The 26,130-nt window shown below is 45.2% G+C and overlaps 1 protein-coding gene across 1 annotated transcript; it reads right to left on the reverse strand.

The window, feature by feature from the left end:
- Positions 1-11,207: 11,207 nt before the first annotated feature.
- On the reverse strand, positions 11,208-23,236 carry znf469 (zinc finger protein 469; the record flags this gene model as incomplete). Its single annotated transcript, XM_080841759.1, has 1 exon — positions 11,208-23,236. The coding sequence occupies one exon, from the start codon at positions 23,234-23,236 to the stop codon at positions 11,276-11,278; it is 11,961 nt and encodes a 3,986-aa protein (XP_080697885.1). The 3' UTR covers positions 11,208-11,275.
- Between the last annotated feature and the right edge of the window lie 2,894 nt (positions 23,237-26,130).

Genomic DNA, 26,130 nt, shown 5'->3' on the forward strand with positions numbered 1-26,130 from the left:
AACAAGACACATGGCACATAATGTGAAAACATGCAACAGTATGCAAGCACACAAATATTTTGCAGGGATGCGGTCTGACATGTGGGCTTAATATTGTGGCTAGCACTCCACACAAGAACTCCCGTCATACTCAAGTTTTGGGAGATGCCTTTCAAATCAGCCTTTGTGATGTTTTATTTATGAAGAGCGTTCATTCTAGCTCAGACCACATTAGGCACTGGAGAAGGGGGGTGAATGAAGACTAATATCAATATAATGTGACAACCCAACAGGGAATGAGATCTCAGTCTAAAGAATCTCATTATTATTTTTTTCCACCTCTTTCTTTCAGTGGCCTGCACACATGAGCCACATCATTTCCATCAATTCTGGTCTCCAGTGATTGCAAGGGCACCTGTTGTGTTTGGATTTGTAATGGCCTGTGGTCTGATGGGAGAAGCCCATTTTCTCCTACTTTAGCCCAGCTCCAGCCAACAGATCATCACATCTATCGAGATCCCGAGCAGAAATAAATACCACAGTGTCCACTGTTTTACATCCACTTATAGACACACACATACACACACACATGTAGACATATAATCACACTCACATTCAGACATACAAGCATACACACATTCAGACATACAAGCACAGGCACACAAACATCCATGCCCAGTCATACAGACACACTCACAAAGATGCACAGACACATTCATACACACATATACACAAGCAGATGAGCACACATGTACACACAAACACACACGACAAGCACGAGCATAAGGACAGACACTCACAGCGCCTCTCCAGCCAAATGCATGTCCTTAGCCATCATCAGACCTTCAGGTGGACCCGCCTGAGATTAAATTCCTTCATCTAAAGTCTGCTCCCATCCAGGCATTGATTTACTCCACAGCGTCATTTTTTTGGTCACCATGATGCATTTCTGCTCCAGGTAATTACTCCCGCGCTCACACCAGGCTTCTGAGAATGGATAAATTGAAGCTTGGCAAGCCCTGCTGCATTAAGGTAATGTTCATTAGGATTTAAATGCCATGGTTTGCATATACTTTAGCGAAGGAGTGAGGTAAGGGCAAAGATTGCCCCGTTAATGCCTTGTTTTTGTTCTATGATTCAAAACGGGTAATTATGTTTTATTTTCATGTGCTGGAGGTACTTATTAAATTATAATGAAGACTATAGAAAAGACACTCTCACAACCTGTTAATGGACACATAGTCAAAACATATGCTTTGAGTTTTGCTCAAATACACACGCATAAACAGACATACACACACAGGCATGAAAAACACATGCATACACACGCACTCACATGCACAAACACACACACACACAAACACACACTTATTCAAAGGCGGAAAAGTGTCACTATGGAAACAAGAGGAAAGATTCTAAACGGTAGCTCTTGAGGAGACAGAGTAAAGACAACAAGAAGGAATCTCCAGTACTGCATGTGGCTTAGGCACAGCAATTTATATCACTATTTCTTTCTCTCTCTCTCTCTCTCTCTCTGTCTCTCTCCCTGTCTCTTGGTCTCTTTCTCTCTTTGTCAGTTGGATGGATTCAGACTTATCTGACTGTCACATCAGAGAATCCCCCTCTTCTTATTGCTCTTGTGGCTGTGTGTGTGTGTGCAGTGGGGGAGAAGTTGTGCAGCAATGTCGGAGTGTAACTCACATTATATCAGTTTTACAGAGGGGATCTATTTTAATAACAGCTGCCAGAATCTTGCATTAGTGATTAATGTAAATCTAGATAAAATGAGGCAGAGCTGCCCCTGTGGTAGAGCCAGCGGATAGAAATATGTGTGTGTGTGTGTGTGTGTGTGTGTGTGTATGTGTGAGAGAGAGAGAGAGATAGAGAAGCAGAAACATACAAGAGAGAGAGTGAGAGAGAGAGTGAGAGTGATACAAGAGAGAGAGTGAGAAAATAATTGAGCTGTGTGTTTGTGTGCAGATGGAGGCAGATTGAAAGGAGGGAGACAGCTTAGTCTCTGTGTGTGTGTCTTGATGTGATGAGATCGAAAGAGAAATAGAGGAAAGAAAAGTGTGTCCTTGTGTGTGTCTGTCTATGTGCTGCAGGTGGGGTGCAATCTGCTCAATCCTTTCACTGAAAGCAGTCTCACACCATTGGCTTAAAGGTATCTTTCCTCTCCTTTGGCAAGGGACTCCCCTTGTTTTTTAACCAGCTCATCTGTCTTTAATAACGATCCCTTTCAGGACCATGGACAGTGGACCCCAACAGGTCCCAATGCATGTATAGAGCTTGGCGTTTACTGATTGGCCATGTACAAAGGGATAGTGCTGTTCTTTAATGGTACAGTTCACCTCCTTCTTTCATAAATAAGGTTAGCTAGTGTCACAGTGAAGGAGGGAAGTTGGCCATGTAATGTATGAGTTTCCTAAAAAACTGTTTTTGCTTCACCACTTCAGAGCTAATGTATTTTTCTGACCGCAGGCTTCGCTCCAAATGATGACAGTTGGGGGGAGATAGATAGCGTTCAGACATCAAGAGGGGAAGGGGGGTTGTGAAGGCGAGAGAGAGAGAGAGGGGAGGGGGAGAGAAAGAGGGAGATGGAGAGAGAGAGAGAGAGGGGAGAGGGGAGAGGGAGAGCGGGAGGGGGATGAGAGGGAGAGTGAAAGCAGGAGAGTGTGTCTAAGAAGAGATAGGAAGAGTGAGAGGAAGGGAGAGAAAACAGTGTGGCAGGGAGACAGAGAAATGAGGGAGGGAGATATAGAGGGAGGAAAGACAGAGGTAGAGTGAGAGATATACAGGGGAGCAAGTCTGAAAGAATGAGAGGGAGAAAGGGAAAGAGAGGAGGAGAGAGGGAGAGGTGCAGACAACGGGAGGGGAAAACCTCATCTCCAGTAAGGATGATGTCAGTGTCTGCAGCTGAGCCCCCATCTCTGCCTCAGTGTGCAGCGGACTCACTTCCTCAGCCCCACTCAGGAGCAGAGAGGGGGAGCGCCCGCCAGAGAAAGAAAGACTGGAGGACAGAGAGAGGAGAGCAGGGAGATGAAGAGAGAAGGAGCAGAGGGTGAAGACGAGAGTTGAAGAGGCACGAGCAGGTGTGTATGTCCAGCATGTTTTTTTTTGTGTGTGTGTTTGTCACTGAATATTCACCGATTTGTAAAATGCCTGTTAGCCTGTCACGCTGTTTGTTTAAGTTCTCTGAGGGATAGCGAGCCTCTGTGTTAAGGGGAATGAGACCAGCTTCCTCAGGTTCACCTTTGTGTATTTTGAAGGCACATTCTACCTAACTCTCATTCTGCCTGGAAGATTTTTAGGGGAATCCTTTACTATTTGAGTCACTCACTGTCAATGGCCAGGTAAAATGCTCAATTAGAAAGTCAATTAAAATGAACCTGAGCCTTTTTTTAAACAGTCTTCTCCTGGGAGGTTGAAACTGAAAAAAAAAATGGGAAGATTAATGACTTACTTGACAAGTGAGCTGGTGACAGAGTTAGGTGAGGTTGGACAGGAAAGGGAAATGGCTGTCCCCTTACCTGTGTGATGAGCTGTGTGTGAGCGAGGGTGTTGTCTGTGTGTGTGTGTGTGTGTGTGTGTGTGTGTGTGTATGTGTGTGTGTGTGTGTGTGTGTGTGTGTGTGTGTGTGTGTGTGTGTGTGTGTGTGTGTGCGTGCAGTGACTGCCATCGTTAAGTGTCCCTTATGTGTCGGACCATAGTCACACAGCAAAGAGGCCTTGCAGAGATGACACAAGTGGCCAGAGACAATAGAATTACCTTGAGGTGTGGCTGGTGTGAGATCAGGTCACTGTATTCCTCCTCCTTGACAAGAGGACCCGGTGGATCTTTCATGGGTATTGGCACAGTGACCGTGAGCCAAAACGCTCTTGACCACTTGTCACAAAGGCACCTCATTAGGTCGACTAAGCACTAAGCACGTCTAGTGAGCCCCAAACAGACTGCCTTTCGATGTGAAGGAGTTACAGCAGATGCGGCAGAGATATTGAAACCGATAACCGACCAAGCAGCACACCAAGGGCAGACCATCCGTGGTAATACATTTGCTGGCCTCACACTTATGCACCTCCAAAACGACTTAAAGATGAGGCTATAGTACTTAAATATCAGGGTCCTAAATGAACTGAAAAAAAAGAACATTTCCGGACCTTTGCAGTGTTCACAGGCTGTAAAAATGCTTTTATAGTGTGTGTGTGTGTGCCGAGGACCTTAAGAGATATGCGCCACTGGCTTTTACTGTTGCTCTGATAAAATATCTACAATACTGCCTGTTTCATTATTGTAGATATCAGATTGTTGCATTAGACAAGTCCTGCCAGTGATTTAAGAGCTGCCTGCTCTGCCCCTGTGAAATATCAAAAAGGTTCACATGAGGGTGCTCTTAGGCTGGGAACACTGTGACATGGGAGTCTCAGCAATATTGGCCACAACAGAAAAAAATGACTTAAGAACACAGCACTTCTTCACTCCCAGTGGCGTCATCCACATACGTCTGAACCGCACACGCAGCCTTGTCTGCAGTCTGATCAAAGAACGTGACTTTGTTTGTTATTTTTCATCACCGTTACCTCTTATTACGTTATTTGTCCTCACTTAGCCAAAGGCCGAGCTGTCATTTGCTGTCAATCATTGAAGTGATGTAATCTGATGCAAACTCGGCTCCCGCAGACACACTGCTTAAGCGGTTCACTTCACAGAGCCCATGAAATGTGACTGCAAATTCGGTCAAGGGACCACTGAAGGGATTGTGCCAGAAATGAGCCTGCTGGCCTTGCATCACATTTCTATGAATTTGTACAAAATTACAACTTAGAAAATTTGTTTCACGCTTTGAAATACTATTATGCAAGAAAGAAGAGAGATGAGGACATGGGGGAATCTATATGGCTCACCAATGGTTCCCCTCTTGAATAGTACGCATGTTTGATCGATACAGGAGGCAAAGAAGGGAGTGAAAAATCTCTTCTTCATAAGGCCTTTGAAGACTATCAAGTAGGAAGAAAAAAAATCAGTGTCATGTTTGGACAAGACGTCAACCGTAGATTTGGGCAGTCAGTAACCACAGATACACAAACAGCAATATTGTTCCTAATTTTCATGTCCAGTAGTTTATTTTAACTGGAATAAAAGAGAGATTTGGGGGAAAAAAACACGTTCATCTCATTCAGCACAGTGACAGCATAATTATCGGTGAATTTTCTTTTCATTCAACTGAGAAGGATTTTCACATGCCGCACACGCTGATAGAAAATTCATCTTAGTTACACAAACAATCCTCCACTCCCTGACACAACTCCCCCACAGGTACATTAATAATACAAATCATCAGCCTTTGTTTTGCCGTTTCTACAGGGCCCTATGCAGACAACAGGCTTCCCTCTCTAAACTGCTGTGGCGGCGAATTGGCAGGTTGAGGATGAAATGCAAGCCTGCTGACATGTGTCAGATTATCGCATCGGGGCAGCACCTCATTACCAACGTGTTGTTCACGGTGCTGTTTCAATCAGCGAGGTGCGGCCCCGGCCAACTCCAACAGGCAATCAGTTTTGTTTGCGTTTCCGCTCGAAAGCTGCCTTGCTTATTTCTCTCTACCTGGAACATCAAACAGAGCAAAGACTTTCAAAGAACCTGGGCTCTCTGCATCCTCATTCCTGACACTAATGGCACAAACACACGCACACACACACACACACACACACACACACACACACACACACGCACACACGGAAGAAAAAAAACCCGAAAGGAAGGAAAATGCTCTGTTTTTATGATCAAGGCACTGATAGTCCTCTGTGATAAGGGCATCGGGAGAATGAACTACAGTATTTCATCTTCCAAGGAACCTGTGTGTCAAGCTCATATTCTGTCTAGAGAGAGACAGAGACAGAGAGAGAGGATTAGATTAAAGTAACTTTTACATGCTGTGCTGTGATTTATGAAACCCTATGAAGTGTGAATCTTTAGGCTTACTGTTGGGATCAGTTTAAAATAACTTTCAGAAGGAACACACGACACCTCAGTATATGTTTCAGAACCGCAGGTGCTGTAAGGCAAAGTCTAGCCTTCCAGTAGGAGGACAGCCTCATGAGGTGTTTGTAGCAAAAGGAAAATAATAACAAAATTGCAATTCCAGCCGGAGGTATCAAGCAAGTCAAATGACATGAAAGCTGGGGGTGGTAACCTCAGGGAGAAAGAGACTTCGGAGGTGCTGGTGAGTGTGGGAGTTCTTAATAGCTCAAAGTCTCCTGAGCTATGTGGGATTTGACTATGCCACGCAAAATGCCCATGGTGCCACCTCACTGACTCGGAGTGAAATGAAGACTGTTCATGTTTTTAACACGGTGAAGCGAGGCCATGAGGATAGCCATGATATTGTCATGATATATGAACTGAGCGCTCTGATGAGAAATTGACAGATGATTATGAGCATCAAGTAACAGTTGACGCATGCGAGAGTACTCTTGCTTTGTGCTCAGTTTCAACTCTGTAAAGCCTCTGTTTTATCTAGCAGAATTCAAGCAGGAGTCCCCATTGTCCCCTCAATGCTATATTTCAACCATTGTATTGCATTGTTTTGTGTTGGCTCTACGACTCCATCCTCTTCACCCAGATAGAACAAGCATCCATCTCTCTATTTTTTTTTCTGTGTTCAATTTGGTGTGTGTGTGTGATGACTCACTCTGTAAATTTCCACCCTCTCTAACGCCAGCCTCTCGTGTGTGTGTGTGTGTGTGTGTGTGTGTGTGTGTGTGTGTGTGTGTGTTTGTGTGTGCGTGCGGGTATGGACGATGGATCCCGGTTGAGGTGGCCCCTTTGCTCCCATCAGCCTCTATGTCATTACTGGTGACCAGCTGCCCATCCCTATCAGCTGCTGATCTCTATCCCTCCGTCCACAGCCAACCACCCTCCCATCCCCCCACCACCCTACCCCATCCCCAATCTCCCAGCCGCCTGACCATAGCCAAGCGAACTGATGCTATTTCAAGGCCAGACTCACTAATAATGTCACTCTGCTTCAAAGAGCAGAGCTGCAGTTTCTCCAGAGAATTCCCCCCACCATAGATAAGATGAAACGGCCATCAACCCTGACAAGGCCTCCCAACAATAATTGCTTGGTCTCCTATTTTTCTCCCTTATGTCAACCATAGAGTTTCTATGTAGCTATTCTACAGATTTTATTGGTGTTTGAACATTAAATGTACACACCGTAGTATACTCGCATAGTTTTCAGGGTGATTGGATAATTTGCTACTCCTGTAAGAAATCATGCCTACTTTTTTAATTAAATGACTTAAAATGTACCTCAGCGTGTGGGCCATGGTAATCTTTCTAATGACATGTTTCAGTAAAAAAAAGTCACTTGGTCATTAATTGGGAGCCATTGAGTTTGACGGAATGGGACAATCATTAGTAGCTGATAGGTCTGGGCTGGATTTTAATTAACTATGCTGTTGTGATGAGTAAATGTGAAAGGTGCTATCAAACCCACTCCTCCCCCGCTCCTGTTTCTTGTATTATTTAAAAAGCCCCACTGCCACTAGAGGTAAATCTACTCAGTTTATGGCAGACCCAAAGGCTCACACCTGGGATTTTCGAATGAGAAACTCGCTCCCTGTTGCCTGCCTGTCTCTCTTCCCTTGACTGTCTCATCCGCCTGTTCTCGGCTGTCAGCCCTCCACCTCTCTCCTCTTGCTCTCTCCTCCCTGGTGCACAGATGTCTATCTTCTTGATACCCAAGGGAGTGCAGGTTGGTCCCCCCCCTCTCCCCGACATTCTGGCACACACACACACAGGCTCACCTGCTCATCTGCTGCTGTGTCTTATGGCTTTTTATTCCTATGTGATACTGCAACTCGACTCATGTAGGGATAGAAGCCACTAAACACACAGTAAGGACTCGGCGCGGAGGAAAGCCGCCTACTGACCCAGACTTGAAATGGCAGGTCAATTTACTCTGCAATCAGGTTTCAGTCGATTGTGTCCTGGGGTTTTACCCGAGCGGTCATTAGGATAACAGAGTTATGATGGGTCTGAGATCAGTGTGCTCACACTGCAAGGCAGGCCTTGAGGGTGCTACCATCTGTTATTTCATGAGAATGCTTCAACAACAGATGGGGCAGCACAAAATATCTAATTTTTATGCAATTAAAATCATATATATATGCAATTAAATGGCAATCTGCATGGCAATGGTGCAAATAAATACTCTATAAACGGTTTAGATGTAATTGAAAATAATGGAAACGGTTAATTTTAGACACAGAATGCACAACTGTTTCCAAACTCAAAAAGTTTGCGTACGAGGATACATATACATATACATATACATATACATATACACATGCATATACACTTACTCTGTTCCAGTGCAGGGTATTCTTCAAAATTAAAAAGTTATTTTATAGCAACTCAGCATTTTCCCTCATTTTGCTAATTGTTGAACAAGTTGAGAAAAATCAGCTTAATGTTTCTGCCTCAGGACTTGATTGATTAGTTTTTAGCAGAATGTCATCGGTAAGACACTGAGCCATGGCTAATGACTGTTCTGTCTTGTAATTTTAACTCAACCATACATCTTAACAGTGATCGTGGGTTTTGGGTGGCTCTTTCTGTATTTCAGAGATATACTATTACATATACTATTACTACTACAACACACTACTACACCATACTAACATACATTATAGTTATATTTCAGTACAACACCATGCTATTGAAGATCATGAGATGTATTTACTGTTAATATCAGACAGTACTGGTTTCCTTACAAAGCTGCAAAATTTGAACCTGTATACATCACCATTTTTTGTCTTGCAGCCAAAGAAATGTGTGTACATCCAGTACTTACGAAAAAGGTTTAGGCACTTAGTTGTTTCACAAAACATTTGTCTTAGACGGTTATTCTATCCTTATTATCATTAGTGTATTATTAGGAAATATCATAATTTATAAATACACAAACTCAAGTGCAAACTGCAAAAACTAAAGGCCATCAGACCAGATCTGCCAGAAACCAGTGTCACTTGGGATTACATAAAGAGACTTAAATCCACTGAAGAACTGTGGCAAGTTCTTCAAAATGCCTGAGACAATCTACCTGCCAAGTACCTTAAAATGGAAGTGTACCTATAGGTGAATTGATGCTGTTTTGAAGACAAAAGGAGGTCGCACCAACTATTGATTTGATTACGTTTTTTGGTTTACTGAACTTTGTATGTTGTTATTTGATTTGGAAAAAAAATGTCATGTACATGTTATTATTTTTTAAAGTGCCTAAAAGTTCTGTATGTTAATCTGATTTCCTTCTATGTGTTTGATTCATGATCTTGATTTATATTTAGCTACAAAACCTCTACTGCCTTCTACTGTGTAAGAATGAATGCTATGGCTAACTTGCCTGCTTTACTTTGTTATACTTTTAAGAATAAAATTACAAGCAAATACTTTTTTACTAATAAAATTTGTTTCACTCATTTGCATTTAATCGTCATTGAATCTTGTAACAATGAAGGGATTGTGCTTGCTGCTATACTATTATTGTAGCAGAAATGGCAGTAGTCCTCTTTAATTAAGCCATTAGGTTCATTACTCCATGCTTACAGGAGTTAATGTGCCGCTTTAAGACACGGCCCATTGCCTCTCAAAGGCTGGTAGTTTCATAATGTGCCAGCCTGAGACACCTTCAAAGGGCTTATTGTTTCGTATTGATCACAGGCATTTTATTCAGAGGCAAGACTCAGAAGGCAAGGAACAATGCGTGTCCATTAAACGGAGAAGGGAATGTCAAAGCAAAGAGCGGCCACAGAAAGCCTGAGTACCTTTGGATAAAAAGGTAAAAGAATACTGTAAGAGAGCTGCAATCCACACGTATCTTTTGAATGGAGGCCTTCACCCTGCAGAGTTTACATCATATTCAACTATGCAGAAGCCAGCAATCCTGACATGCAGTTTATGTCCAGCATTGTTGGAAATCTTTATATAGTGTTGTGAGAAATAGATGCAAACAGAATTTAAAAAGTGACATAGTCATTATCTCCTTTTCACACGCCAAGTTTTTGTATGGAGCCATTACTTATTCGGTAAGACTAGTCTTATTTATGACTATTCTCACAAAACAAATCACTTTGTGATGCTCCAAGCAGTGTTAAATATATCATCACTTTACTTCAGACAACAAAGAAAGACACAAAGGGAGACAATTGCAGACTTTCAATGACCAACTTTATGAGGCACTTTGTGAACCACTTCAATGCCAATCATAGTCTGAACAATTCCCTTTCTTCTTATTCTTCGACTCTGTTGCATATTATTAAAATAAACCTTTGACATTATGCATTGCACAAGAAATAAACTACCTACAATATTATACAAAGTTAAGATACATATCAACAAGATAAAGCACCTTTTTGGAATCTAGTAAATATGAGTCCTAAACAGTTGCAGGACAGACAGATAATGGAGTGTGGGTTTTCTGTGAGAAGACGTCAGTGCACGGGAGAGCTTTCAGATAAGGGCTTGCTAGCACCTGAGTTCGACAGATGTGATCTCATGCAATTGATTAAAAAGGCTGTCATATGCCCTTTCCTAGTTAAACACTCAAACAGAATTGCACCCTTTGATATGATCAACAGTATTTCCTTCTTGCATATTATTTTTTGCAGGACCTAGAGTACCAGCATGTGGAATGAAGAGAAGAGAAAGCGTGACCTTTTCCCTTCCAATGGAGGACATTTGTGTTCACATTACAGTACAACATAGTATAGCACCAGTTAATGTTATACAAAAGCCAATACAAAGAAATGTAAAAGGATATAAAAGCAGTAAGTCTCTAAAGCATAAACAAAGACATTTTGCCATGGTCCATATCATTTTGAAGAGTCCTTTGGCCCTGTTCTCCCAAAAGAATAAAAATTCTTGTGAAGGTCATACTGTCATGCACTATTTAACAAAAAATATTTTCAGTTTATTTTCAAGTAATATTTTTTTCTTTTCTTTTTTTGTAAATGAAATAAAGTCTCTCTTAAAAAGGTAATGTCAAACTTCAGAGGAAAGGGAATAAAGTCCTTTCAAAAAAGTTCCTGCACATCATATTCTATATTTTATAAACTAGTCTTTTCCATTGGTCCTCACATTAATGCAACAGCACATTTACAAAAGAAGATGAAAAGAAATAAAGTGACTAAATAAAAAGTGAAAACATTATCACTGAGGGGAGAGTAAGAACATTTCCCTGGTATAGCCAAGGCCCCCACACTCCGGCGCCTTCCACTGTCTTAGGGAACTCTCCTCAGTTTATTGATTCAGAAGTGTCCTTCCTTAAAGGAATTTTAAAGCTAGTGAGTTTCTGGCCAAACAACTGGCTCAGGAGGTTATTTTGTGACTCTGCAGTGCGGTATGAGTGTGTGTCCACTGATCTGACCCCTGCTTTAGGTCTGGACTTGTTCAAGGAATTGTTCATTGATGGCACTGACACTTTAGAAGTGGGGGACTGGACAGGCCTACCAGGACCTAACCTCTTCCCTTTAAAATCCACATTTAAATGTCGTACAATCTCTGTCTTCTTTGGCGGGTAATTGTCGAGGGAGCCTCTTTTGAGATGCAGGCCAAGAGTCCCTGTTCTGTGCTTGGAGACATTCTTGTTGCTGACAGTGTCATCCTTCACAGACGATAGCACAGGGTAGTCACCTGGGGCATCTGGCTTTCTGGGGCCTGAGGGGATTTCAGCTTTAGCAGGGCGGAACTTCTTCTTCACCCGCGAGTCAATGCCAAGGTTCTCCCGCGCAACCGGAGATGATGTCCTTTGTGAGCTGTGGGCCGGTTTCAGCTCTTTCCTTTTTTTCTGTGGTCTCGTTGAATCCCTGTCTTCGTTGGATGACGAGGTCAAGGGAGTGACCTTGGCATGATGGACAGGTGATACCTCCGTAGGTCCAGAAGCCAAAGCCCTTGGGCTGGTTCCGGGGGAGTGCTTGTGGTTCTCACCTCCTTTAGAAGATGCTTTCTCCTTGATCTGAGGAGAGACAAATTGTTCGGTGCCACTTACAGATGGAAGGTCTTTGCCTTCAGTGTCACTGCCCGGGGTGAGAACAGGGTGGACTTTAGCTTTCTCTTCCCTCATTTGTTCTGTCAGGTTGGGGGAGTAAGAAATGGGCTGGTCTTTATGGGGCACATCAGGGGCCTGTGAGTTGTCCAGGCTTTCACTCAATGGTACATCTGAGGATTCTCCCACCTCTGTTTTGTTGTCATCTGCCTCTTTTAAGTTGTTTTGGATATTTGCTTCTGCATAACACTGTTTAGGTTTGATTGTGCAGTCTCTCTCAACTTCAGTGACACGGTTATCCTTAGATGATGTTATGGGTGATACTGGTTTTGGGCTACCAAGAGCGTCATCTTCTTTCTTAACATCACAGGTGACTGTCATACACCTGTCATCTGTGCCAATATAATTTGTCTCTTGGGCAGCTTCAGTGTGGGACAGGTCGTCGCTTTCCTCTGTCTTTGGTATAGCATCTAGGGGGCAAGTCTGGTCTACATGGAACTGACATTGTTTGAGCTCGCCAAGAATCTCAACTTCCTCTGTTTTCACATTCGCATCATTTGTCTTTCTCTCGTGTTCATCGTCACTGCACTGCGTAGGCTCAGCCGTTGCTGATTTTAACACCTCCATGTCTGCACTCTGACCTAAGTGGCAAGAGGCAACACTGGCAATACCACTGTCAGAGCTATTTTCCTGTAAATTCTCTGGTAGGGTTTTCCTCCTCTTACTTGGTGGCATGTTGAAGCTGTCATCTTTGGAAGAGGACTCAGGTCTCAGTTTGCAGGGCCTCAGGACCCCTCTGAACTTGAAGATTTTGTTTCCCCCGGCGAGATGCTTCTCCATGTGGCGATCATACTGCTCCTTCTTGGAGAAGATGTAGTTGCACGTGCTACATATGAAGGATTTTTTTATCACGTGCATCACGTCAGCGCATAGCTCACAGGTATACAGAGTGGTGTGTTTGGAGTCAGACTCGTCTACCTCTTCATGCTCATTCTTCAGGTGGTCCTTAAGGTCCTTGGCCTCCTGGTAGGAGACGGGGCATTTGTGGCAGAGGAAGATCTTCTGCAAGCTGTGCACCACGAGATGTCGCTGTAGCTTGAATGGTTTGGGGAACTGTTTGCCACAGTGGTGGCAGTCTCTGGAGGGATCTTTGCAGTTGGGATGCATCTCAACATTCTTCGGAGTGATCTCAGCCTTCTGAAGGACCTCGAGTGGTGTGAAAGTGCTATGTTTGTTACCTCCGCTACTGCCCTTGGTCTTTGTCACTGTGGGATCACTGTCATTGACTGTCTTCAGCTCTTGTCCTGCTGTGTCAACTGTGGCTCTCTTATCCTCCTTGGATGATGACTTGTCCCCTTTAGAGGATTTGGGTTGGTGCTGCATGATTGAGGTGATGAAGTTCTTCACAGCAGTCTCCTGCATGAAACAGCCTGGCATGTCCAAGATAGAGCTCTGGGTTTGGCCTTTGCGGGCAAACTGGGTGGCGTGTTCACGCAGGTGCTCATTATACATCCACACGTCTGATATCTCCTTTAGGCACATGCCACATGCCCAGACTCCCGCCTTGTTTTTTGCATGCTTTTCTCTCAGGTGATCTCGCAGTTGCTCACGGGAGCTGAACTTGCGCTGGACACACATGTAGCAGGTGGGTGGTGGCGACGGGTTGTGGGAGAGTTTGTGGAAGTTCAGCTCACCCAAGGTGAGGAACCACGTGAAGCAAACTTTACACTTGTACTGTTTGTCCTTGGGTTTCATTCCTGCCTCCAATCGCTTTCTGCCCTTCCGCTCTGCAGGTTTCTTTGCAGGTTTTTCACTCTCAGTGGGAAGACTCTGCAACACATCATCTTCATTGATGATGCTCCCAACTAGCGGAATGTCTTTGCCAGGTTCAAAAAATTGAATTTCTGGAAGTTGGAATGTGGTGTTGAGGTTCTGAATGTCAATGCTAGGGAAATGTGTAACGCTTTCCTGGACACAGGGAGCACTAGGGAAAGTATCCGCTAATTGGAGTGGGCAAGAAGGACCAGTAGGTTCCGGTTTGCAAGATTCAGCATCTGGAGAGACCTGGGGATCTGTGTTTTTAATAGCATTTGAGGGCTCCAAGGGCACAGGAACATTGCTAATGATGTCATCAGTCGAGCACAAGAATGCCATGCCATGGTCTGTGTTTTTTTCATAGCTCTTTTCTTTTGTCATGCTGTCACTCTGACCATCTTTTTCAGCAGAAACTTTTATCGTGCCTTTGTGACACATGTCTAACATGATTGCATCATCAATAGATATGGTTTCATATTCACACGCGCTGATATTGTTTACAGATATTTTGTCAGTCTTCTTTTCCTTGTAGTCCTCTCTCCTGTCAAGAAACATGTCAGCAGGAGGATAATCTTGAACCGCTGGAATATTTTGTGATACTCTCAGCTTTTTATTGCTCTTGCCGTACACCCTTGGGCACTTTTTTCTTTTCATTTCCTCAGTTCTAGGGAATAACTGTGAAAATGTACTCTCATCATCAAGGAGGGCGTTAAGGTCTGGTCCGAGACCAGAGGGACTGGCTGGGGGATCTTTAAAAGAGCAGGGGGGCGAGTCAGCGCCCTCTGTGGGGTAATTACTCTTTTCACTCTTAATCTCCACTTCCACTTTGTGCTCTAGCACAGCATCCATGCTTTCCTGTCCCAAAGGATCAGTCTGTGCATATGTTGTTTTCATGTTGCAAGTCGGCTCCCCACTCATGTCAAAGTCGCTGCCAATCACTGCATCTGTTCCACTGGTGCCTGCTTCTTCTGCTGCTACTGAGATTTTGAGGCCACTGTGTAGGGGATCACTTTCATTTGCAACAAGATCCTGCTTTGGAATATCAAATGGTTCAGTGGGAGCTGTGGTGAACTTAGGATCATTAATGCCACTCTCCAAAATAAGTTTTTCTGAGCATGCCACTTCAGCCCCTTCATGGCTATGGGCTGTATCTGTTTTTTCAGGAAACTGATAGCATCCTTGCTGGGACACAGATGGAAACTCAGGGGGTATGGAATGCAATATGTCTGCCTCCAGCATGGTAAGCAGCTCCTCAGGGAAAGGGTCAGCCTTCACAATGTTAAGTGCATAACTCCCACCTCCGACTTCACGAATTTTGTTTTTCCAGGTTTTGCCATTTTTTCTTGCCTCGTCCATTGCCGGGGGACTTTTCTTGTCAGTATGGTTAGGCTCTGATGATGCATCTGGTTCACTCGCAGTACTGTCTAACATCAAACCTGGCTCCTCTAGATTAGGAGACATTCCATCACCCTGTGTTTGCAGGCTGTGCAGATTCAGCAGTGGCTGGATGTCTTTGTGTAGAGACACTGGTGTTTGATAAATAGATGTATTATTGCTCATGGTTGCACTTGTAGAGGCTGTGCTCACATTCGTCTTCACCACATGTTTCATGGCTTTGTGTCTTTTCAGTCCTGGCAGAGTACGTAAATACATTGAGCAAATTTCACACTGAAAGTTTCCTTGGCCTGTGTGGTGGGCACCATTCTTTTTTGTGAGGGCTTTTTCCTCAGCATGCTTTGTAAGCAGTCCCTCTTGTAATTGTTCTGGGATTTGATTCGGGGGTGATGTTGATATTGATGAAGATTCTGCTGAAGCCTCTCCCTGGCTTTGGGGAGCATTCTCATCACTGGACTCAGCATTGCTCTCTCTCAAGGTAAAGGACATATCCTCATCGGGACTCGTTAATGTGTCAAAACTCTCACCATCTGTTTTCTTCAATAGGCCCAAGTGGAAATCCATGAAATCAATTGTTTCAAGAGCCACATGGCAGTTCCCCATCTTACTCACATGTATTTTATTTGTAGAGGTGTATTCTTGTTGTCCACTGCATGTTACATCACTGTATGAACCTTTGTCATTGTCTTGAACATGACTCTTTTGCAGTGGAATAGCTGGCATGTCCAGTGCCTCCAATTTGTTTGGATTAGCTGACACATTTTGCCCCTGGCCATCATGTGCTGTGCTGAGTTCATTTGAGGGTAACAGCAAGTCAGTATTACTTTGATTATCACAATCTGATTTTGGACTTCTCTTTATACATGTGTACTCAACAATTTCTTTTTCCGATGGGAGGGAGGTGAAATTATAGTCGTAGTGATTATCAGAAGCCTCTTTATAATTCAGGGGACTTAATTTGAAATCATAAACAGAGTCTTTGCTTGGGAATGTTTCGGTTGTAGAGGGAACAGTGAGGTTAGAGTGTACAGAAACAATGGAATCACAGACCATCGTTTCAGATATAGACTTATCACACTCGGCCATTCCAAATTCCAGCTGAGGGATAGGGGAGTGGTCCAACCCTGCAGCTACTGCTGTCGTTGATGGTTCAACAATAAGTGTTTCTTTCATGCAGTGCACCTTATTTTGTTCCTCTCTGGGTACCTCTGTTTGGGTAGGCTCACTGTTGTTACTCCATTTTGTTTTCAGCTCAGTATCCTCCATTTGCAAAGAAGAGCTTCCGTGTGGGGAATCTGGTAAGCAGGGGCTTAGTGGAGGCATGACTAAATGCTGGCTCTGGTCCACCTCCTGAATATCATCTGTACAAGCTGTGGTTTTGAGTGATGTAGCCAAGGTTAGATTGGGCTGTTCCAGGATCTCTTGATACCCTGGGTCCTCTGTGATTTTATCAGGGAGCTCTGGGGTAATCACCTCACTAGGGGTAATCACCTCATCAGTGTCTTTAATTGGGTCGACCTGGCTTGTGTGAGCTGGAGAGAAGTGCTCAGTGATATTGATCTGGGGTGAGGCATGACAAGTACTTTCTAAAGTTTCAGTCATCTGTGTGCTACAGTGATCATCAATAATGTTTTCCGTTTGACTTGAGTCATTGTCCTCTGGAATGCTGCATGGCGGATGAACTGCTGGATTTTTTATATCTTCTTCTGCAACACTTTCAGATTCCTTCAGATCCTCATCTGTCAAGTTAACCTCTTCCACACGTTCTTGATCCTTTTCCACTGCTTCATTGACTGATGGCTTGTCATGGCAAGACTGAGAGACCTTTGAGCCTCTGGATGCCTCTTCATTGCTTTTCTGTTCAACTTGTAGTTTGGAATCAATTTCGACTGCTTCCTGCTCCAGCTGGCTGTTGACCCAATCACAGTCCTTTGTCTGCTCTTGTTCATATTGGATAGTGGTGGGAAACAATAATTCTTGGGACTCTGACGAGTTTTCGTGGCTCTTAAGTGCTTTGCTCTGGAGATGTTCACGTATTTTCTCAGGATTTTGAGGATCATGTAGTTGTGACGCCAAGCTTTGAAATGGCCCCTTCTGAGGGCTTTCTGTGGCATCGGCATTATTTTGGGTGACTGGACTTTGTGAGGAGCCATTCAATTTCATTGAGTCTTCTTCTTCTGGCATTTCACAGCCTAAACTCATAGACAGAGGAGAAGCATAGAGCGCCTCGGATTGTTTTTCTGACCTCTTTGTGTCTGTTTCAGATGTAGTCTCATTTCCCATTAAACCCTGATCAGTGTTTTGGCAGTCGTTCTGAGAGCGTTCAGGGCTTGACTGTAAAAGTTTTGATTCCTGCAGTGGCCGTGGCAGAGAGTCCTTCTTAAATATGGAGTCCGAAATGACTTCCAGACTTTTCATAAGGTTTTCTGTGTACATTTCATGCTCAAGCATCTCCTCGGATTTGTCTGTATGTGGGCTCTTGACATCGCCGCCATCATCCTCAGATTCATGAGGCATACCTGGGTGGTTTTCTCTCTCTGTCACAGATATGTCACCTCCGGTGGAAACTTTGTCATGGAGAGTGTCGTGAGTGTGTGTGATGGAGTGGGTTGGGGTGTGCAGGCAGTGCTGCGTTTCCAGAAGTCCAAACTGAAGAGGGCTAGCCCATGGCATCTCAGGCTCAGAGAAGCCTTCAGAGTGTGAATCAGTTGGCAAACTTGGTGCTGTCAGTGCTAAACTCTCTCCGGTACAGTCCACCTCCAGCCCACTCTGATCATTAAGCCCAATCTGCTCATTATCAATTTCCTGGTCCAGTCGCAGGGGTGAGAACTTGCTCATGGTCAGCTGTTTTGGTAGCTCCTCGTCAAGCAGTGGCGATGTGCTGAGCTTGTTTGTCTGCAGCTGGCTCTCCAACTCTGTGACGATTCGCTTGATCTCCAGCTCATCCTCAGACACACAATTACTCATGCTTGTGCCGTAGTTCATGATTTTGTCTGGCAGAGAAAAGGGCACTGTGTTGAAATTGGTCTTCCTCTCACTGCCTGCGTCTGAGTCGTCTTTGTACTGGGAGATCTCGTCTGGTAGCTCTGGAGTGACATCTACCATCAGGCCCCAGTCTCTTTGCTCAAGGAAAGGAGAGAATGAGGACTCAAACATTTCCTTCTTGTCCGTGGTGGGCTCCAATGGACTAAAGCTGTCCTTGTTCAGCTGTATGTCTGGATATAGGTTGTTGTCGTAGGCACCAACAGTGAGGTCGCCAAACATTGATGATGTGTCAAATGAGAGTGGAGATTTTAACAAAATCTGCTCCTGTTCCAAGGGACAAGGTATGAGGCTATGTCTTATGGAGTTTTTCTGCAATGAAACATCTTGTAAATTGGTAGGGGACAAACACACTTCGTCCATTAGCACATTGCACAGAGATGGGGGCTTTGTAACCAAATCAGTGTGGAAGTTTGTTTGTTCTTTGCTGTCATGTGCACCATCAGTAAGCTTATCAAACTCAATTGCTGCAGTATCTGAAAGTTGCAGTGTGACATCACTGAAACCATCATCTTTTCTTTTGTGAGATGGTTTCACCTTTGAACTATCATCCTTCTTGTGTTTGCTGTAACTGTTGGACTCCTTGTTGCTTAGTAACTCAGATGAAAAGAGTTTAGAGCTGGAGCTGCTTTTGTGACTCTCTTTTGTGAGACGTGTGGACTCTTCTGTTCTTGCTACGATGCCTTTCTCACAGCTGAGAACCACGTCCTCCTTTGCCACGGCTGAGACCTCCGTGCTTTTGAATCTTGTGAGGCTAAAAACACTCCTAGTTTTGGTAAGTTCAGAGACAATCTCAGTGTTCCTGCTGCTACTGCTTGAGCATTTTGTAGTCGTCGAATCCTCTTTGTTGGCAGAGAGGAGAATCTTCTCAGTGCTGTACCGCTTGGTGTTTTTGGAGATGGACAATGCCACGGAGGTGTTGGATTCTCTCCGTACCCTCTGCGGTGACCTCTCAAGCCCATTCTGCTCGAAAGAGTCAGAGTCCTTCCGTTTCACCTCCACTTTCCTCTCGCTGTCTGAGTCTGTGCGATCAGTGCTTTTGGGGCTACTGATGCTGTCGCTGGAGATACTCACAGAGGTGCTGAGCTCACTGCTGGTGGAAGATCTGCTGCTCCGTCGCCTCAGCCTCTCTTTCACGGGAGACAGAGACACGTCGTCCACCTTTTTGGAATCAAAGCAGTCATTTATATCCTGCTTCCATGAGATGTCCCTGCTTTTCTCACTCCTTGCTCTGCCCTTGCACTCCTTGGTGTATGTGTACTTGCAGCGGATGCTCTGGCTAAGGCGGCCTTGGCTTGCTATCTTCAGAGGCTCGCAGTCTTCGTCAGAGTCAGACACGTACTCATACTCCCTGAATGCAGGGGTCTGCACCGTGGGGGTTAGTCTCTCCATCACCAGGGAGAACTGCATGTTTTTGGTGCCTTTCACATGGAGCTTGTTCAGCTTGTTTTTTTGCTGGACGATTTTGTGGATGAGCTCCTTGCTCCAAGTTCCTCCGCCCGTCCTTTTCCTCTTCCCCTCCCGAGAGACGAGCCTCTGGGTGGTCGACGTCCTACTGCCAGACGGGGATTGAGGAACAGATGATTTAACAAACAGGGAGCTTTCCTGCACACTTTTAATTCCACAACGCTCTGAGAACGTTTTGGACAAGACAAAGCGAGGATTACTTGAACTTTCCTCTAATGTTGTTTCTGACTTTCGCATTTCTTTCACCCACTTTTTATGGTCTCTGCTTTTGTCTGGGGAAGACACTCGAAGGCTATCTGGCGAGTTCTCCTCTTTGGAGTTGGTGTCATCACTCTGCTCTAAGCTCTGATTCTCTGTAATGCTACTTTCTGTCTGTTTGCTGTCAGTGCTAAGGCTGTCTATGTCAGAGTCATAAGGGTATTTTCCTTGTGTATATGACCTGTCACTGGCTGTTGCTTCGTGTTTTGTTCGGCTCTCAAACATCACAGAGTCTTTGGTTTTCAGTATCTGTCTGTTTGACGTGCACTTGGCAGTTGTGAGTTCATCATCCACAAATGCATCGATAAAGCTGCTGTCAATCTCTGCATTGTCAGACTGATACCCTAGACCATTCAGAGCTTCTGTGATAAGGCTGTCTAATTTAGCATCCTCCATATCCAAATCAGGAAGAGAAACAGGAGGGTTGTGACCACCTGAAAACAAGTTCAGTTTTAAGGGGTCATCCTTACTGTCAACTTTTGCTTCAGCATCAGATATTAGTTCACCATTCTTGCTCAGTCCAAGCAGAGATAAATGCAGATCTGATGGGCAACGTGACATTTGTGAAAAACCTGTCCCAGGGGTCAGGGCTTTGGTGGGATCCATTTGAAACTTTTTGGTGTCCTCGTCTCGTCTGTCCTCATCTTTAAAGTCGTTATGTGCAAATGTTTGCTGTCCACAGTACTGCTTATGTTCAAGGAAAGATACCAGGTTGTTGAAGTTCTGATCACACTGCTTGCAAGTGAGTAACACATCCAACTGGTCGAGGTTTGCTGTAGCTAAGGAAGTGGCCAGTAGTTGATGGGCAGAGTACTGGGGAGGAGGGTGGTGCTCCATCCCAAAGTTGTCCAAACAGCCTTTGTTACTCTCCAAGCTGGACTTTGTATGTGTTCTGTTATTCTGCATGAACCCCATCATGTCCTCTTTGGGTCTTTCTGTGGGGTAGGGTAGACTACGCGAGGCATCTGAATGGAAATGGTGATGGTTCGAGTTGAGGTGATCAGTGGATGTCAGTGCCTTACTCTGTTGACGATGGTAGAATGGTGGTGGGCCAACAGGCTTTGAAATCTGGCCGTCATCAGAGCTGTTGTTGACAGGGCTTGTCGAAGCAGGTGAGAGGGACGAGCACGTACTACTGGAAGCAGGGTTTTGAATGGGGGAGGGCAAAGGGGATTCATAAGGCGACACAAGCATCATGCCCATGGGTGGCACCTGCATAGGAGGATAGTTACACCCTCTGGTGGAGGCCCCAGGTATTGACTGGTTCATGCCAAAGTACAGAGACTTATTCTTAGCATCGCAGGCCTGTGCGTGACTTGCCTCAGCTTTGCTTTTATAGGGGCAGGGAGGCAACCCTGTGCTACATCCCTGTTTGACACCTTCCTGTCTTTGGTTTGAGTACCCTTCAGTGGGCCTTTTATTCTGGAAGGTGCCAGGGCTTTTGAGCGGACCAGCCTTGTGCAATTTGCCCTCATCATGCCACTCAGAGGGTGCGATCACAAACGACAGCTTCTGATTGCTTAACTGCCTGGAAAGCTCAATCCTGTTCTGGTTTGGCACGGCCGATGCGAGCCGTATCTGCTGCCAGGGCATGCAGTTGTTTTTACCTGGGCCCTGCCTTTGATCGTGTGCCGGCTGGCACTGAAAGGGATATTTCTCAGGCAAGTTTGAGTAAGCCACAGAGTTTTGCTCCGATGGCGGAAAGGGCTTGTTCTGACCCTCCCACGGCTGTGGAGCCCGGCTGTGGCTTTTGCTCATGTTCTTATCATGAGGCACGGGGCCCATATGGACAGCATTGAGTGGGGGGCTGCCGTAAGCCTTGCCTGGAAAGTGCATTTGAGAGCCGGAGCCCTGTGCAATGTTTCTGATATGGTGGACGTTGCTTTGAACGAGTACCCTCTGGTTGGCGGTGGTGGTGTCTTTTGGGTGGCAGCTCGTTTTGCCCCCCGAAGATGCAGCTCCATCCGTGTTGTCTGTCAGGGTGCCCTTGCTTTGCTCTGAGTTGGGAGCAGTGCTCTCCTCCAGGCCAGGCTCCTCGCTCATGCCCCTGGGGCAGTGCATGGATGAAGCAGGCCCCTGCAGGTACGGCTGCGGATGAGAGGGCAGGGGGTACGTCGGCCTGTCGTCGCTCTGATCACTGCCAAACTGGCTGCTGCCCTGTACCGCCTCCTGACCCTCAGCAGAGGTCTGGAAGGAAAACGGGTTGTGAGGCACCTGGCCAGGAGGAGCCAATGTAGCTTCCATGTAATCCTGTGATGGAGGGTTCGGGTCGCAGGGGAAAGCGTCCGTGGCCAAGTCCTCCTGCAGTGAAAACCCATACTGAAAGGACATAGGCAAGAATCCGGCCTTGTTAGGCTCGTGCACAATGTTGGCTTTTTGCACTGTAATCCCATAGGAGGCACCACTGAGTGTCCTTTCTGGTGACTGCCACACATCTGTCCCATTCAGCTGAAAGTCTGAGAAGAGCATCTGGCCAGAGGGCTGCGCCCCACTGGCGTCCAGTGACCCCACTGGCTGTGTCAGCGGCTGCAGTTGCTGCTGAGTGGAGGCTGGGTGCTGGGGAGCAGGTGGTCCCCCTGTGGAGCCCACCACCGCCTGTGAGGTATAGTTCGGGGAGGTGAGGTTTGAGGGGCCCTCCTGGAAGCAGCGGCTGTAGTTCCGCTCTTCCTGCTGCAGCTCGGCCTCCCGCTCTGGGATGCTGGGCACGTGGAACCTATAGCTGCCTGACACCGGGCCTTTGCTAGCCTCCAGCTTCTTGGGGGGCGGCACCTTCTGTTGCGGGTAAGCGATCCCGATTGTGGGGTTGTTGGAGCGGGGGTTTGTGATGCTCAGGCGGTACAGCTGCTGAGGGTTGCCGCGATCCGACTTGCCAGACTTTTTGCCCTTGTCCCTGTTCCGGCTCTTGCCGCTGGGAGACTGGGGGCTGCCCTTACCGCTGGGCCATAGCCTGTCACTGGTGAACTTTGGCCGGTTCTGCAGCGACTTAAAGTCTATTTTTCCTGCTTGCTGGGGCCGTATGACGGCCTCGCGTTGCTGTGAACTCTCTCGCTCCTTGTCTACGAACTTTGCTCCATTGCCTGCCACCCGTGGGTCCACTGTCCCATTCAGGTAGTGCTCAGGAGAAACTCTCTGACCTTTCACACTGTACTGCTCTCTTGTTGAGCGCTCCTCAAGTTTCTTAGACCCCCTATCCAGTTCTTTGGCAGCATACGTTCTCTTAGTCTCTCCCGCCATGGTACCAGCACAGAGTTGGTTCACCAGGCTACGTCCCTTATCCGTGCCGAGAGCGACACAGGGACATTGTGCTTTCGAGTGCTTTCGAGAGATCTCCTGTCACATAGGTAGAAAGGGTATCGTCTCTTCTCATTAATCTCCCCTGTCCTTCTTGACTGAGAGAAATCCCATCACTATCTGAGTAGCCTGCAAAGAAACAGAGCACAAACAAAGAGAATATCTCAATTAGAATAATGTATATATTCACTGCAAAATCCAATCCAATCCATAATCCAATAATATCTCACAAGTTAATATTCTGATATAATATGAATTAAATCAATAGAGAAAAAAAGTATGGTCTTGATGAGAAACAATAAGGAGTCAGGAATCAACACAGTCAAAGTTTTGAGCAACTCCAGTAGTCTATTTAAGTACCAATTTTCACCATAGGAGGGCAGTCTTGCTATATTTTTGTTAAAGTGCAACAACAGCTCAAGAGGACTAGAATTTTCCAAAATAAAGTCCAGGAGCTTTGCATTAAAGTCTGACAGATCAACCATTTTAAAATGATTTTCCCATTGTTTTCAGCCATATGATTTAGACCAGGGCAGGACCAGGGTAAACAGTCTGATGATTACACTGGCACTTTACTCTGGCTAGTAAAAACATCTTGGGTATTTATACCGTTCCAGTGACTTTCAAATTATCATCAACAACGACAATAATAATTTGGAAAAGAGTCATTCCTGATTCATAATTCCATGGTGTAAAATCACACTCACTCAACGGTGTCACAGACTTACAAAACAAATCAGCTTAGCAGATGGGAAGCATTATGGAGGGCTAGGAGGGCAGGCACAGAAGACCAAGCTAAGCGGAAGAGAGGAAAAGACTGAGGATGTCTGAGAGAACTGGGCTATTGATATAACAGGTTTAGAACCATGAATACCAAGAATTTACTTTTCAAACTGGTGGATTTTGATGGGAAATGACAGCAAGATGTTTTCTGATGCCAACAATAGTGTCCTAGGGTACATTTACATTGAATCATTAAGCAGATGTTTTTATCCTAATGCAACGTACAGTAAACACATTTCCATTAGTAACCAATGTGGATTTCAAGGGATTCTAACCCATGACCCCGGCGTTGTTAGCACCTTGCTCTACAAGTTGCTCCAACTGTCGTGTAAAGACACTCCATATACTCTGCTCTGCTTTGGCTCTCTGTTCTTTCATCTGAGGTCAGACAGCAGGCAGCTGAGAGGTAGCAACAGAATGCGATCCCTGTGCCAGCTAACCAAACGCTAACGCTCCACCCTCCCTGGGCCAACGTTTAATTCCAGTGACACACACCAAGCAGAAAGCCTCGTTTGTTGCACAGCAGCACTGCCCTCCTCCTCATACACAATCCAGGCCTTTGACTCTGCCCTCTGTGCCGGTGAGTGACCACAGCCACCAAGCAAAAGAGTCACACACCCACGGACCGGGCCAGCTCCCACTGTACCCATGCCTTCAGACCATTTGGGAACTGGGAGAAAAATAATCACAGCTCAACGCTTGCCACCCACCCACATACACAGACACACAGACACACAACCACACACACACAGAGAAGGGGAGAGTGAAGGGGAGCAATGTACACAAACGGCTCTCTTTTTCACACAGATGTTTAATTAACCATTCCACTGCGCATGAAGGCATGCTGCGGTACTCCGGAAGATGATAAATAACTGCAATATTCCGATGAAGATCAGAAAAAGGAGGAGGGTAATAACGCTGACTAACATGGTGGGCTTTAAGAAAAGGAGTAAATGATTTATCATCGTTATCCAAGCTTTTATTCAGCTTCCTAGCTGGAGCATAGGAACACCTGTGATCCTTGGAGACGGTTCACCAGCTGTCTCCTGTCTGGCAGGGAAATCCCAAATATTCATTGAATAAATTGATAAATTGATTTCAGCTTCCTTGTCAGATGCTCTTTTAAATTGATTCCTCCCTGCTTACGTAAATAAATCAAAAGCAGGGCTTTGCACCAGGCTGTGAGGACAACACTCGAAACCGCATATCCCAGTCACATGACCTCCTCCCTCTGAACGTCATGCACGGCATGTCTAAATGACATGTCCTTGCCTTGTAATTACAGAGCTGCAACAATGACTGAGAGGGAATCTGCTGTGCATCACTGAACAGAATGACAGGGAAAAGAGAAAGGGAGGGAAAGAGGGAGGGACACTTTCGTTCTTGAGTTCACTTTCACCAGAAGGCCCCATTTCTGGACTGTTTTGGATTTATTTTGTATATCTAGGTACTCTGATGCTCAGTCTGCTGATTCCACAAGCAACCATGGGTAGTATCAGTGAATTTTTAGTGAATGAAAGTATCAACTCATTTCTCCATCTCAAATTTTGTAGTAGGTTTTATGGTTTCAACTTTGCCTGGGACATCCTGTCTCTGTGACAGTCAGACACAAACATTGCACAGGAGTGTTGGCTTTGGCGAAGGAGAAATGTCAGCAAGCAGATTATACAAACAACAAAACAGAAAAAACTTATATTTTCTTTACTGGAAACTGCTAATGGTATTCAAGTGGCAAAATACTGATCATTTTGCCACAGTTGACATTTGTTCATGTAGGGATGGGGGGATATATAACACTGAAGCTCTTTCAGAATGACTGGAGGAAGACCACTGGCTCAGAGAGACATGTCAAACATAGTTTAGGTTCAACCATCAATCTTCTTCAGTCATCATCGTAATGAACCATATTAGCATTAGTCAATATCGCCAGTTCCATTGAGCTGGGCTGCCTTGACAGGTAGCGACTTACCATAGTTTGCCAGTGTTTATTTTGTAATTCACATTTAAATGAAATAGTTCCTGGAAATTCAAGACATGAATTTGGTCCGTTTTAT

The sequence above is a fragment of the Sprattus sprattus genome (assembly GCF_963457725.1).
Source record: "Sprattus sprattus genome assembly, chromosome: 7".
NCBI classification, from domain to species: Eukaryota; Metazoa; Chordata; class Actinopteri; order Clupeiformes; family Clupeidae; genus Sprattus; species Sprattus sprattus.